Raw genomic sequence first — 11,572 nt, forward strand, 5'->3', positions numbered from 1 at the left:
GTGCTGTGCCCATTCCGCACTCAATTCTATTCCCCACTGAGCAGTGAAGAAAGAGCCTTTTATATCTTTCCTACTTTTATTTGACAATAACAAACTGTATATAAAAAGGGAGAAGGAAGGCGGGGAGGCCCTGGATCTCCCCCTCTCTGCTTCCCCGAGCATCCTCCACCCCAGGCCCCAGCAGGGACCACCCCCTTCCCGCCTTGTGGTGGAGTGGGGATCGACAGGCATGGAAATTGTGTGTGTGTGTGTGTGTGTGTAGGGGTGTCGGGGGTCAAGGATGGAGAGGGGTCAAGAATTAGAGATAGGGCCTTCCCTCATCCCCCATCAGAGCTGGCACCCTGAGGAGGGGTCTTGAGGGAGCTATGAGGGTCCACAGATGTGCCTCAGCCTATGAGACGATAGAAGATCCAACATCCAAAAGTGACCCAGTGACTGGCCCAGCTGAGCTCTGACCACTTGTGGACAGTGTATGCCATGCCGTAGCCCTGTGGGAGAGAAAGAGGTGACAGTCCCACTTTGCAAAAAAAAAGGTCTCAGGAAAACCCATCCTTTGTTCCAGGACATTTCTGTGACTCCATGGTAACCCTAGGTGAGGCCCCAGAGAAGAGACTGGGTACATAGAAAAGGTAAGCAGATTCCGGTGTGTGTGTGTGTGTGTTTTTTTTCTTTCATGTTTTCTTCTTTAAATATTATTTTAAAAACAAAACAAGGCAATTCCATCCTCTGCCCCATACTCTCCCTAATACAGGAGGAGCTCCTAGAAAGAGATTTTTCAAAAAGAAAAAAAAAAAACTGGCAAAGGAGGGGAGTACGCCATTCTCACTAAGGAAAAACCCCACTGGCTCTTAAATATATGAAACGATACTCAGCTTCACTCATAATCTTCCTCCTCTCAAACCAGCAAACCTATCCAGGAAGTCTGAGAGGCACTCTGTTGGCAGGGCGACAGATATGGTCACACATGGTTGGTGGGGGAGGCAAAAAAGAAACTTTTTCATTGTAACTATGGAGGCTAGATCCTATAGTTCCTGTCTGCACCTGTGTGAATCCACATGGGTACGGGGGTATTATTACTTGCTGCAGCACCATTTGCAATAGGAAAGGGCTGGAAATCGCCTGGGTGTTCACTGATAAGGGACAAACTACACTGTGTCATATTGTCATATCCTCGCAATGGAAAACGAATGAGGACATTCCATGTACTTATGTGGAAGATTTTCAAGAACAGTTTCATTCATGAGTTATTTTAGGGTAAAACCTGGGGTGAGGGAGGGAATTAAAATATATTATAAATATACTGTTGCACTTATATTTTAGAAGGATATTTTAATAAAATGATTAAAAGTAGTTACCTGTAAGAGGGGAAGTGGACAGTAGGAGCAAGACTTTTCCCTGAACATCTTGAATACTGTTTTGTTTTTGAACCTTGTGATATATGCATTAGCTATTTTTAAATGTTTTAATAAAAATAAAACCCAGATTTTGCACACTCAACCTGAATGAAGATTAAAAATTGTTTTTAATGACAAAATAGAAAATAAAAGTTTTATTTTCAATTAAAAATTAAAAATTCAACTAAGAAGCAAAACCTGGATCCTGCAAGAGCCATATGAAGAAACAGTATTTTTAAAATCGTCTTTCATTTAAAAAGGAGTAAAATCTGGAATGTGCATACTCCACATGAATAAAAATAGTACATATATTTTAATGTGCATTTTTAAAGCAGAATCCAGAGTTTGCACATTCAACCTGAGTAAAAATACTTCCTTAATCAAATAAGAAAGAAACCTTGCGAATTCTACCTAAACAAAAATATGATGAAATAATTAATTTTTTGAAAAGTAAAACCTGGGGACACCTGGGTGGCTCAGTTGGTTAAGAGGCTGCCTTCGGCTCAGGTCATGATCCTGGGGTCCTAGGATCAAGCCCCTGCGTTGGGGTCCTTGCTCAGCAGGGACCCTGCTTCTCCCTCTCCCTCTGCCCCTCCCTCTGCTCCCGTTTTCTCTCTCTCTCTCTCTCTCTCAAATAGAATCTTAAAAAAAAGGTAAAACCTGGATTTTGCACACCATCTCCATAAAATAAATTTTATAAGTAAAATAAACATAGTTTGCACGCTTCACCCTAATAAAAGCCCCTACAGGACAAATCAACCAGAATGACCCTGGGAAAGAAGGAGCGAGGAGCACTAGCTTTGCAAGCTAGATGGACACATGACACCAGGTCCTTAATGCCTCAGCCTCTTCACCTTTGTTCTCATGGTTCCCATGAGCAGGTAGCACATCCCTAAGTAACCTCCAGCCCAGGGCCCCACCTCACCTGCTCCTCTGTGGTGTCATCCACATCGACATCAAACAGGGAGCCCAGGTAGGCCAGGTGGAAGATGGCCAGGGCCCCAAAGAGCAGGTTTAAGGCTCGCACCCCCAGGCCCTGTGGGGGACAGATGGATATGCTTGGCAGCTGGATCTACTCACTGTCCCCCAGCCCCACCTGGGCAGGGGAGCCCAGGGAGATGCACAAGGCCCAGTGGGTCCCAGGAATGAGGATGTCCAGGGCACAGGGCACCCCCTGGGGTAGGAAAAAGATGGTTTGGAACTTCCTATGGGAGCTCCAGAGGTATCCAAGGATGAGGGTACTGTTAGCCTGAGGGCATCCAGGGGGAGATGCGACTGCTCAGGCAGAAGAGGAAGAATGGAGGGGCTTGAGCTGGGGGCTTATGGTGATAAACGTCGGTTGCCGGGTGGGAGACAAACCTGAGGTTGTCCATATTATTGCAAACAATGAAAAAACAAACTGAAACAAATTCCCACCATGACCTACGAGACCCACCACTCTACCCCTTCGCTTGCTCTGCTCAAGCCACACTGGCCTCCTTGTTGTCCCTCAAATATTCCAGGCTCTCTCCCATGTCAGAGCTTTTACACCCATTGTTCTCGCTTTGCCTGGAATGCTTCTCTTCCTCATCTCCTTCAGTTAAAGAACTCAAAAGTCACTTCCCTATTTAAAATTGAAAACACTCACCCCCTCCATACTTCCCTTCCCCTTTCCCTCATGTCTTTTCTCCTTGGCATTCATCACAATCTAAGAAACTATTATACTTTACTGACTTTAAACATTTACTGTCTCATCTGTTAAAATGGTTGTCCCATAGGGCTGGGACTTTAGTCTTTTTTGTTCACCACTGTGTCTCCAGTGCCTAGAACAGTGCCTGATGTCAGCAGGTGCTCAATAAATGTTCGGGGGGGGGGAGGGGCAGACGGCTGCCAGGTGTGTATACAGCAGGGGCTTGATAAATGTTTGTGAGAGAAATGGATGCCAGTGAGTAGAAGTGAGGTTCTGGGGATTGCTCAGGCACCAGAAGAGGAAGCTGGGCACCCTGAGACAGATACAAGATGGAGACGGAAGTAACGTTTTTGAGGGGGAGTGTTGGGCATGAGGTTGCCCGGGCTGAACCCTCACCAAGCGATGCTGGTGCGAACAGTTTGGTGGGCACCGTTTCGACAAGACGCAGGCACTGAGGATCCGAGCCAGGCGCTTCCGGAGGACTGGGGCGGATGCCGGGAGGTAATGGGGGGGGGGGGTCAGGTTAGCCTCAGGGGACAGTGGTTCTAGCCCTGCCCCCACCTTCCGTCCCATCTGCTGGGCTGGGCTCGGCACTCACCGTGTTCCACGTAAGTGATAAACGCCAGGGACAGCAGCACCGCGGCCAGATGGAAGCTGAAGCCCTGGAGGGCCCAGGGGGCAGTGAGGTGAGTAAGGAGGAGGCCCTGCCCCCCCACCCCCGCCCAGCTCTCCCCACCCCACAGCCCGCTCTGCCCTGCTCACGTGCAGGAGGGCACTGGCCGCATAGGTGACCAGCACCGCTGAGAAGGTCCCCAGGCGGAGAGCATTCTTGAAAACATCTGGAAGGGGGAGATGCGGGTCAAGAGTCTCCTGGGATCCCCTCTGCCCTTCCCCGGGGGGCCAGAGGGCAAGGCGAGGAACCCGCAACCTGTTGGAGCCCCCAGGATAAAATCTTTATAATGGCCCCAAACGTCCCATGTCCAAAACTTAGCTCCTGATCTTCCCTCCCCACCTGCTCCTCCCATAGCGCCCCCAAGTTCAGCCAATGTCCAAGAGACTCGTCCAGGTCCCCAGGGCAAAATCCTAGAATCACCCTCGCTCTGCCCCCCCACCCCCATATTCCACAAGCAAACTCAGCAAATCCTGTCAGTTTCACCTTCAGAACGTATCCAGAATCTGCCCTCTCTTCTCCACATCCCCTGCCACCACCACCGTAGCTTGTTTGGACTCCTGCCATGGCCTCCTTACAGCTTCCACCCTGTCTGCTCTCACAGCAGCCAGAAGGCCCTGTTACAACCCGAGTCAGCCCTCAGCGCCCCCCCCCCCCCCACTCACACCCCTGCTGTGCCTCCATTTCTCAGAGAAAAAGCCCCAATCCTCACCGTGGCCAATGAAGCCTCCCAGGCCCCTGTCACCTCTCTGCCCTCCCCTCCTGCCATTGGTCCCCTCGCTCACTCTGCTCCCACTGCACCGGTCTCCTCCCTGTTCCTCAGACACATGCCCAGTGTGCTGCCTCAGGGCCTTTGCACTGGCTGTTCCCTCCATCTGCTCCCCTCCTGCCCCACACGTCGGCATTGCTTGTTCTTTCACCTTGCTCAGGTCTTTGCTCAAATGTCACCTCCTCAGTAGGACTTGCTCTGGCTAATTTATTTAAAATTGCAACACTCCCTCCCCCCACTCCTGCCAACACTCCCAGATCATCTTTACCTGCTTCATTTTTTTTTTTTACCATAGCACCTGTCACTACTTGAACTATTACATATTTTTTTTTTTCTCTGTCTGCTCGCCCCACGAAAATGCCAACTCCACAGGGGCCAGGGACTTTGGTTTGTTTTTTTTTTTTTTCTCTCGTCCCTGCAGTATCTTCAGTGCCTAGTACACAATAGGTTCTCAGTAAATGTTTGTTATATATGAATGGAAAAGGGCCTGGGTTGAGGACTCCCAGCTCTCTTGGAGTGGTGACTTGGTGACTCACAGTTATTTAGCCAATAAGACATGGGCAGGTTCCAGCTTGTGACAACTTCTACCATGGACCGGGGCAGCTCCACGTTCAGTGGCTTAGACACCGTCAGGTCCCTGTAGGCAAAAGAGACCTGCAAATTCATTTGGGGTCTCAACCCATCCATCTAACCTCCATACTTTCGTCTTGGAGGTTCCCTCCCCCGGGACTCCCTCCCCCCTCCCTGCAGCTCCTCTAGGCAGCACCCTGTGGGAGGGGGGGCCCCCCCAGCCCTCCCCACCATTCCAGGTGATCCTTCTCCTCGGTGAAGCCGGCCCCTGCCAACGTGGCCGTGGCCTCGGACAGAAAGCCCACAAAATAGTTGCTGAAGTGGAAGGAGACAGCACTCTCGTAGGCTCGCAGCCACCTGGGGAGAAAGTAGGGGGGGAGAGAGGGATCACTCCTAGGCCCCCGGCATGACACCCTGCCACGTGTCAGCATCCCCAGCCCCACTCTGCAGACTCACCTTACCATGGTGCCCCTAGGGCCCCCAGGGTTCAGGAAGGCAGCAGAGAAGAAAGGAAAGAGAGTCAGAGAGGACCTGGAGGCTGGCCGGAGTTGTTTGTAGACAAGACAGAAACATGGCGGCAAAAGATAGTCACACGCATATGTACGCCCCAAACAGAAGTGTGAGCCGCCCTACCGTCTGACCCGGTCCTGTAGCCTCACGTGGCCAGACATCCAGACCCAGCCACCGTCAGAGGCCCGACCTCACCATGCCACACACCGACACAGCCACGGGGCCGGGCACAAACGCTCTCAGACTCCCAGCCTCGCAGCTCTGCAGTCTGACCCAGTGACCGGAAGATACCCCGGAGTCCTTTACTCCGGCACAGACCCCACCAAGCACCCTGCTTTGTACACGTACACAGTGCTACGCTCAATCCAGTCATCCTGTCAGCTGAACAATCAGACATGGTGAAAAAGAGACCGCGTCCCGGAAAAAGTGTAGGTTCTGGAATCGGGCCTGGGAATAATGTCCGGCTGCTTAGCTGGGTGACCCCAGGCAAGTCCTTCCACCCTTTGGGAGCTTCATTCAGCATCAGCCACCATCAGCGGCCAGTGAGTGGGGCACTGGGTCATACAATCAAACAGCCGGATGAAATCCTACAGTCGCACCAGAGGTGGATGGTCGGTCCCACAGACAGGCACAGACACACGGTCGGTCATGAGCCCTCAGCCAGACAGCACCAGGTGGCCAGAGAAGGCAGACTCACAGGCGGAATCCATCACAGACAGACACACAACAGACCCATTCCCAGTCAGAGTTATGGACGACCCCGCTTTATCTTATCCAGGGATAGGCACACATCCCATCATCGACAATGGCACAGCGAGACAGCCGGAACACCAGTCCCACATGGAGGGTGAGTGGCTGACAGGCAAACAACCCATATACACCCCCAGCCAGCGTCACAGGCAGGTTGGCGTCACCCACCAATACATACTTGTCACTCCCCATTGTCGTCACATAATTTATTCCTAGCCGTGGACTAGATGGACAGCCAGGCACAGTTATGTGTTGGGAGTGTCAGTCATATAGAGTCACAGAGCCAACCGTGGTCAAACAACAGCCATAGACACTCAGTCTCTGTCTAGCTGTGGGACAGATGGTCGGCCAGTCTCGGACTTACAGAACAAACCGGCCACAGACTGCGACCCCCCCAACCCCCAGTCAGCCCCACTCGCCCTTAGCACCTGCCTTCATTTACCTGGCTTTGCGTTTCTTGCTGTAGTAACAGAAGACAGATAGAAGGATTAAGAGACAGGCTCAGAGCCGGGGAGACCCCAAGTCCCTACCCAACCCCCTCACTGTTGGGCAGAGGCCTCAAAGGCTGTGCTCACTTGCGAAGGAGGCGGTCACCATCAAGGGGGATGAAGTATGGGAAGAGGTAGGGGCCCACACAGGTGGACAGCACAAGGCACAGCAGGGCCAGCGCCAGGCTCCGGGCCACCTTCTGCAGCCATCGGCGGCTCTGTGGGGATCAAGGCTCCATGAACACTGCCCCACGGTGGCTCCCACAGTCCCTGCCCACCTGTCCACCCAGGACCTCACCAGCGGGCGGCCTTGGACAGCCTGTAGGTAGCTGTGGAAGGATATCCAGGGCCCAAAGACGATGGTGCCCACGAAGTAGAGGTAGCCCATGAACTCCATGGGCGAGGGCACGGCACCCACCTCGCCCCGGTCCAGGTCGAAGCCCAGAGACACCGCCTTCATGGCCACGATCATCTGGGCCCCTATGTGTGGCGCCCATGGTCAAGTGGACAGGCAAAGAGCAGGTCCGTGTTGGGGAATGGGGAGCACCGGGTGAGAGGTGGTAGGAAAAGAGGAGGTCAAGTGTGAACAGGTGGGCACGGTGTCAGACAGGCAGGTGAGCAGGTGGGTCCAGGACCAGCAGACGCCCTGACTCAAGTGTCAGGCGCGTGCGTACATGAGATAGGACAGACGAACGGCCGGGGGGGGGGGGAGGCATGGGAGAGACACAGATTTAAGGGGAATCTGAGGCCCGCATGTCCACTGGGGCGGGTGGATGAGGGAGAAAAGCGGGGAAGGACAGACAGGGTTGGGGGAATTAGGAGCTGTGGAGTGGGGCAGGACGACCAGGGCAGGTGAGAGGGCCAGGGCTGCCTACCTCGCATCTTGTGCCATGTCACAGTGTCCACCATGTGCATCTCACTACGGAAAAAAGGTGGTCTTGGCTCCATGACTCCCATGGTCTCAGAGACCACAAAGTGGGGGAAACCACGGTGCAGAGAAGGCTATATATTCCCCCCCCTCCCGTCCCGCACAATCTCCTGGAGGAATAATTCTCCAGGACTGCCTCCTCCAGGGGGAGCCCAAGCCCAGCCTGTCCAGTACCGGAGCCTTCAGAAAGCACCAGTCTCCCAGATTGCCCCCCCATCCCCTATGCCCTCCTTGTCCTGGACAGCCTCACGGAGGAGTGGCCTGGGGGCCCTGCTGGCCCCTTGGCCGAAGGCGCGGGGAGGAGGACTCGTGCCCATACCCCATGAGCAGGTAGATGAGGATGGTGACCGAGAGGAAGACGCCGCGATGGGAGGAATGTCGGCAGAGGAACAGCACGAGGTAGCACAGGAGGCTGAGCAGCACGACCCAAACCATGTGCAGCTGGAAGAAGTGGTAGAGGCTGAAGAACCCACCTGCCACGGTGCTTGCATGCTTCAGGTAGGATGGCAACCCTTCGGGGGCGAGAGAGAGAGAGAGAGAGAGAAAGAGAATAGGAAAGGGAAGTTGGGTGGGCTGGGAGGAAGGGAGGGCAAGTGGGCAGGGGGCAGAAGAGAGGCTGGAATGTTCGGTGAGATTGCAGGGGGGCCCCCGAAGCAAGTGAGTTTGAGAGGGGAGCCAGAGAGGTGGCAGGGCTTGGGTTTAAAGGAAAGAAACATCTATAAAGGACATTTTGGGAACCCTGGGGGAAATGTGAATATCAACTTCTGTTGGATAATTATTATTGCACCCAGATTACATTTCTTGAGACGTGAGGGTGGAGGGTGTGCTTGTTGGGGGAAGATGTCCTTGTTCTTGGGGGGCGCACACACTGAAGGGTTTGGGGTGAAGTGTCAGCACGTTCTTCACAAGATTTAGGAAGATGATAGGTAGATTGATATATAGATAGAGCGAACGTGTCAAGATGTTGACAGTTGGAGAATCTGCTAATGCATATATCGGTGCTCATAACATTATTCTCTCAGCTTAACTTTTCAGTAACTTCGAAATATTTCAAAATGATGAACCTGGGGAAAAAAACATCCATTTAAAATAAAAGAAAAAAAAGGGGGGGGGCGCCTGGCTGGCTCAGTCAGGGGAGCGTGCAACTCTTGATCTTGGGTCATGAGTTTGAGCCCCATGTTGGGTGAAGAGATTACTAAAAAAAATAGTAATAAACTTGAAAAAAAAAGAAAAGAAAAGAAAAAGAAAGTAATAGAAGCTTTGAATCTCAGATTTCCAAAATTCTCAGCATCCTATGGGAAATTTGGGAACTTGGAATCTTATCGTTTGGATATAGGCTTGCCACGATTGTGGAAACATTCCAGAATCCTACAATCCAGAAATCTCATCATGCCCGGAGTCTCGAAATCCAGAATGCCAGCATTTTGGAAGGCTAGGATGTGAGAATTTCAATTTGTCAAAATGCCCAAACCCTGTAACATGGTACTTTGGGATTCTATAACTGACAGCATCCCAGAATCTTGTAACCTTGGGATGGAGACATTTCAGGATCCCAAGATCCAAGAAGCTCAGCTTTCTAGAATCCCAGAACCCAGGCGTACTGAAAGACATGACTCGCCATGGCAGGACGTAGCTTGGTGTGGTGTGGCATGGGGCGGCTGGGCATAGCGGGACGTGGTGTAATGGAATGGCACTTGGGCTGGTGGGATGTGGTGGGCTAGACGCGTTGGCGTCCGGCTTGGCATGGCAAGATGTAGCAGGATAAAATGTGGCTTGGGATGGATGAAATGTGGTAGGTGTGACATGGCCTCGTGTGGCGGCACCTGGTGCGGCAAGCACTTACCAAGCCTCCAGAGAAGGCGGCAGGCGAGGCAGATGGCAAGGAGCAGCCAGATCTGGTCAAGGCCCTGCTGGGCAGTAGGCAGGAGACAGCCCTGCAGCAGTTGCTGGAAAAATTCCTGGCGGCTGAAAGTGGCCATTGCGGACCCCCACGGATGGATGGACAGATGGACAGACCTGTCAAAGTGGGGACAGAGGGAGCCAGGATGTCCATGGGGCAGACCATGCTCAAGGGATGGACTTGAACACTCAGATTTCAGTTTGGGGCTGTCCATGTGGAGTCGTGGTCCTGGGGGGCTGGGGGAGGGTGTGAACGTCAGGTACATCAGACTGAGCCACCAACTGTGTGTGTGAATGGGCGTCCTGGGTGCACACACACACAGCCCATGACCTGTGGTGAATGAAGGACCCGTGTCTCTCGTATGCTGTGAACAGTCCGGGTCCGATGTAATTGAACGGTGTACATTCTAGGCCCACATATCAAATGCGGGGGCCCCCCTGGTTTCCAAGGTAGAGTCACTGTGTGTGGAGGGCAAAGAGGGAGATCCTGTGACACTTGGGGGCCGTGTGCATCTCTTCTTCTACGGATGTGGGGGGTGTCCTGTATCCCCCGCGCGCCCCATCTCACCCCCACCTGGCCTCTTGCAGCCGCCAACAAAGCTCTGCCCAAGCCCGGGAGCTGCAGGGAGGTGAAGTTGGCACTAGGGGATGTAGCAATTGGAGCAGCGGGAAAGGTGATGGAGAGGGGGCCCCAGGACACGCGCTGCAGACCCGCGCGGGGAGGCCGGCTCAGGATGGGAGCCGGGCAGCCGCACGCGGACTGCTGGCGACTTACCTGGCAGGAAGGAAGCCGCGGTCCTGGGGGCCGGGGACGCACCGCCGCCGCCACCGTCGCCGCCTCCTCCGGGCAGCCTCCCCCGCAGGCCGCAAGGCCGGGACCAGCTGCGGCTCCCTGGGCGGCGCGGAGAGCGGGCCCTTTAAATCCCGGGGAGGCCCGGCCGGCCAGCTCGGCCAATGAGAGGGCAGGAGAGGGGCGGGGACGGAGGAGGAGGGGAGCCGGAGGAGCGAGGGAAGGAGGAGCGGGAGGTTGAGAGGAGCGGGGCGCGGGAGGACGTCGGCGCGCGGAACGTTCGCGCCCGCACCTATCCGGCCTCTTGGGGCCGTTCCAGCCCCTTGAGGGTTCGCGCCGGGAGGTCTTCTGGCGGCCCGGGAACAAACTTTCCAGGCGTCAGATTCCTAATCCTTGAAGAAGCTGAGACGGGAGAGATGGGGGAGGGAGAAGGAAAGCCCGCTCCCGCGACCCGGCCAGACTGCCCACCCGCGCAAGTCTTCTGGCCACTTTTGTCCCCCCCCCGCCCCCCATTTCCCAGGTGGGAAAATAAATCGAGATCTCTCCTTCCCCATCCGGTGAGGGAACTAAAGGAATCTCCAACCCTACCCACCCGCAGAGACGGGCCAGAAGCGTAATTACTGTGTCACCTAGGAGCACGAATTAGGCGCCTGTGCTTCCCCTAGGGATTCCTCGTGAGCACTTGGCTTGTTGAGAACTGATATGCCTGCATAACTCCCTACTGGACTCACTCCTGCCCTGAGGGTGACCCCAGCAACTAGTAGTGAGTGTTCCCTGTGAACTAGGAGGCTAGTACAGAGCATCAATCCGGGAGCATGTTTAAAAAGCGCTTAACAGTTCCCCTCAACAATGATTTCTTTTGAGTTCCATCTGCACCGACACTGAGGATTTATGCTGCACCTGGTGTCTACCTCCCTTACCCTGTAGTGTCTGACACTCCACTCTGTCCCTAGGCTGATGAAGCGTTTATTATTACAAAGGGGGGCATTTATTGGGCACATACTGCATGTTTAGCAGGAGTTGGAAGAGAGAAGGAAGCCCAGGTCAAGCTGGACCCCACCGTGACCTGAGGGACTAAGGAAAACAGGGTCTAATCAGATTGATAAAACACCGGGCTTCAGTGTCCCTTTCTGTT

The 11,572-nt window shown here is 53.7% G+C and overlaps 1 protein-coding gene across 5 annotated transcripts; it reads right to left on the reverse strand.

Moving 5' to 3' along the window:
- Positions 1–68: 68 nt before the first annotated feature.
- On the reverse strand, positions 69–10,563 carry PORCN (porcupine O-acyltransferase). Of its 5 annotated transcripts, XM_006738354.3 has the most exons (15): positions 10,423–10,563; positions 9,592–9,764; positions 8,068–8,260; positions 7,696–7,739; positions 7,119–7,300; positions 6,908–7,038; positions 6,775–6,792; positions 5,529–5,543; positions 5,304–5,429; positions 5,039–5,139; positions 3,826–3,902; positions 3,662–3,725; positions 3,460–3,545; positions 2,320–2,430; positions 69–488 (listed from the first exon to the last, which is right to left on the reverse strand). In XM_006738354.3, exons 2-15 carry the CDS (start codon positions 9,725–9,727, stop codon positions 387–389), a joined length of 1,386 nt encoding a protein of 461 aa, XP_006738417.1. In that variant the 5' UTR covers positions 9,728–9,764; positions 10,423–10,563; the 3' UTR covers positions 69–386. The 5 variants fall into 5 exon arrangements, with proteins under 5 accessions (XP_006738417.1, XP_030889459.1, XP_081665060.1 ...); XM_031033599.2 differs by lacking the exon at positions 6,775–6,792 and having other exon boundaries at positions 10,423–10,536; XM_081808934.1 differs by lacking the exon at positions 2,320–2,430 and having other exon boundaries at positions 10,423–10,536.
- Positions 10,564–11,572: the final 1,009 nt, after the last annotated feature.

Source organism: Leptonychotes weddellii, chromosome X, assembly GCF_054177405.1.
Source record: "Leptonychotes weddellii isolate Sample4059 chromosome X, ASM5417740v2, whole genome shotgun sequence".
Taxonomy (NCBI): domain Eukaryota; kingdom Metazoa; phylum Chordata; class Mammalia; order Carnivora; family Phocidae; genus Leptonychotes; species Leptonychotes weddellii.

Bases quoted from the DNA above. Each gene is read 5' to 3' on its own strand.
- PORCN (XM_006738354.3), bottom strand. From the start codon at position 9,727: ATGGCCACTTTCAGCCGCCAGGAATTTTTCCAGCAACTGCTGCAGGGC. The intron at 5,140-5,303 runs GTGGGGAGGGCT...TTTTGCCTACAG, and splicing joins GAGAAGGATCACCTGGAATG to GGACCTGACGGTGTCTAAGC. The intron at 3,546-3,661 runs GTGAGTGCCGAG...CATCCGCCCCAG, and splicing joins TATCACTTACGTGGAACACG to TCCTCCGGAAGCGCCTGGCT.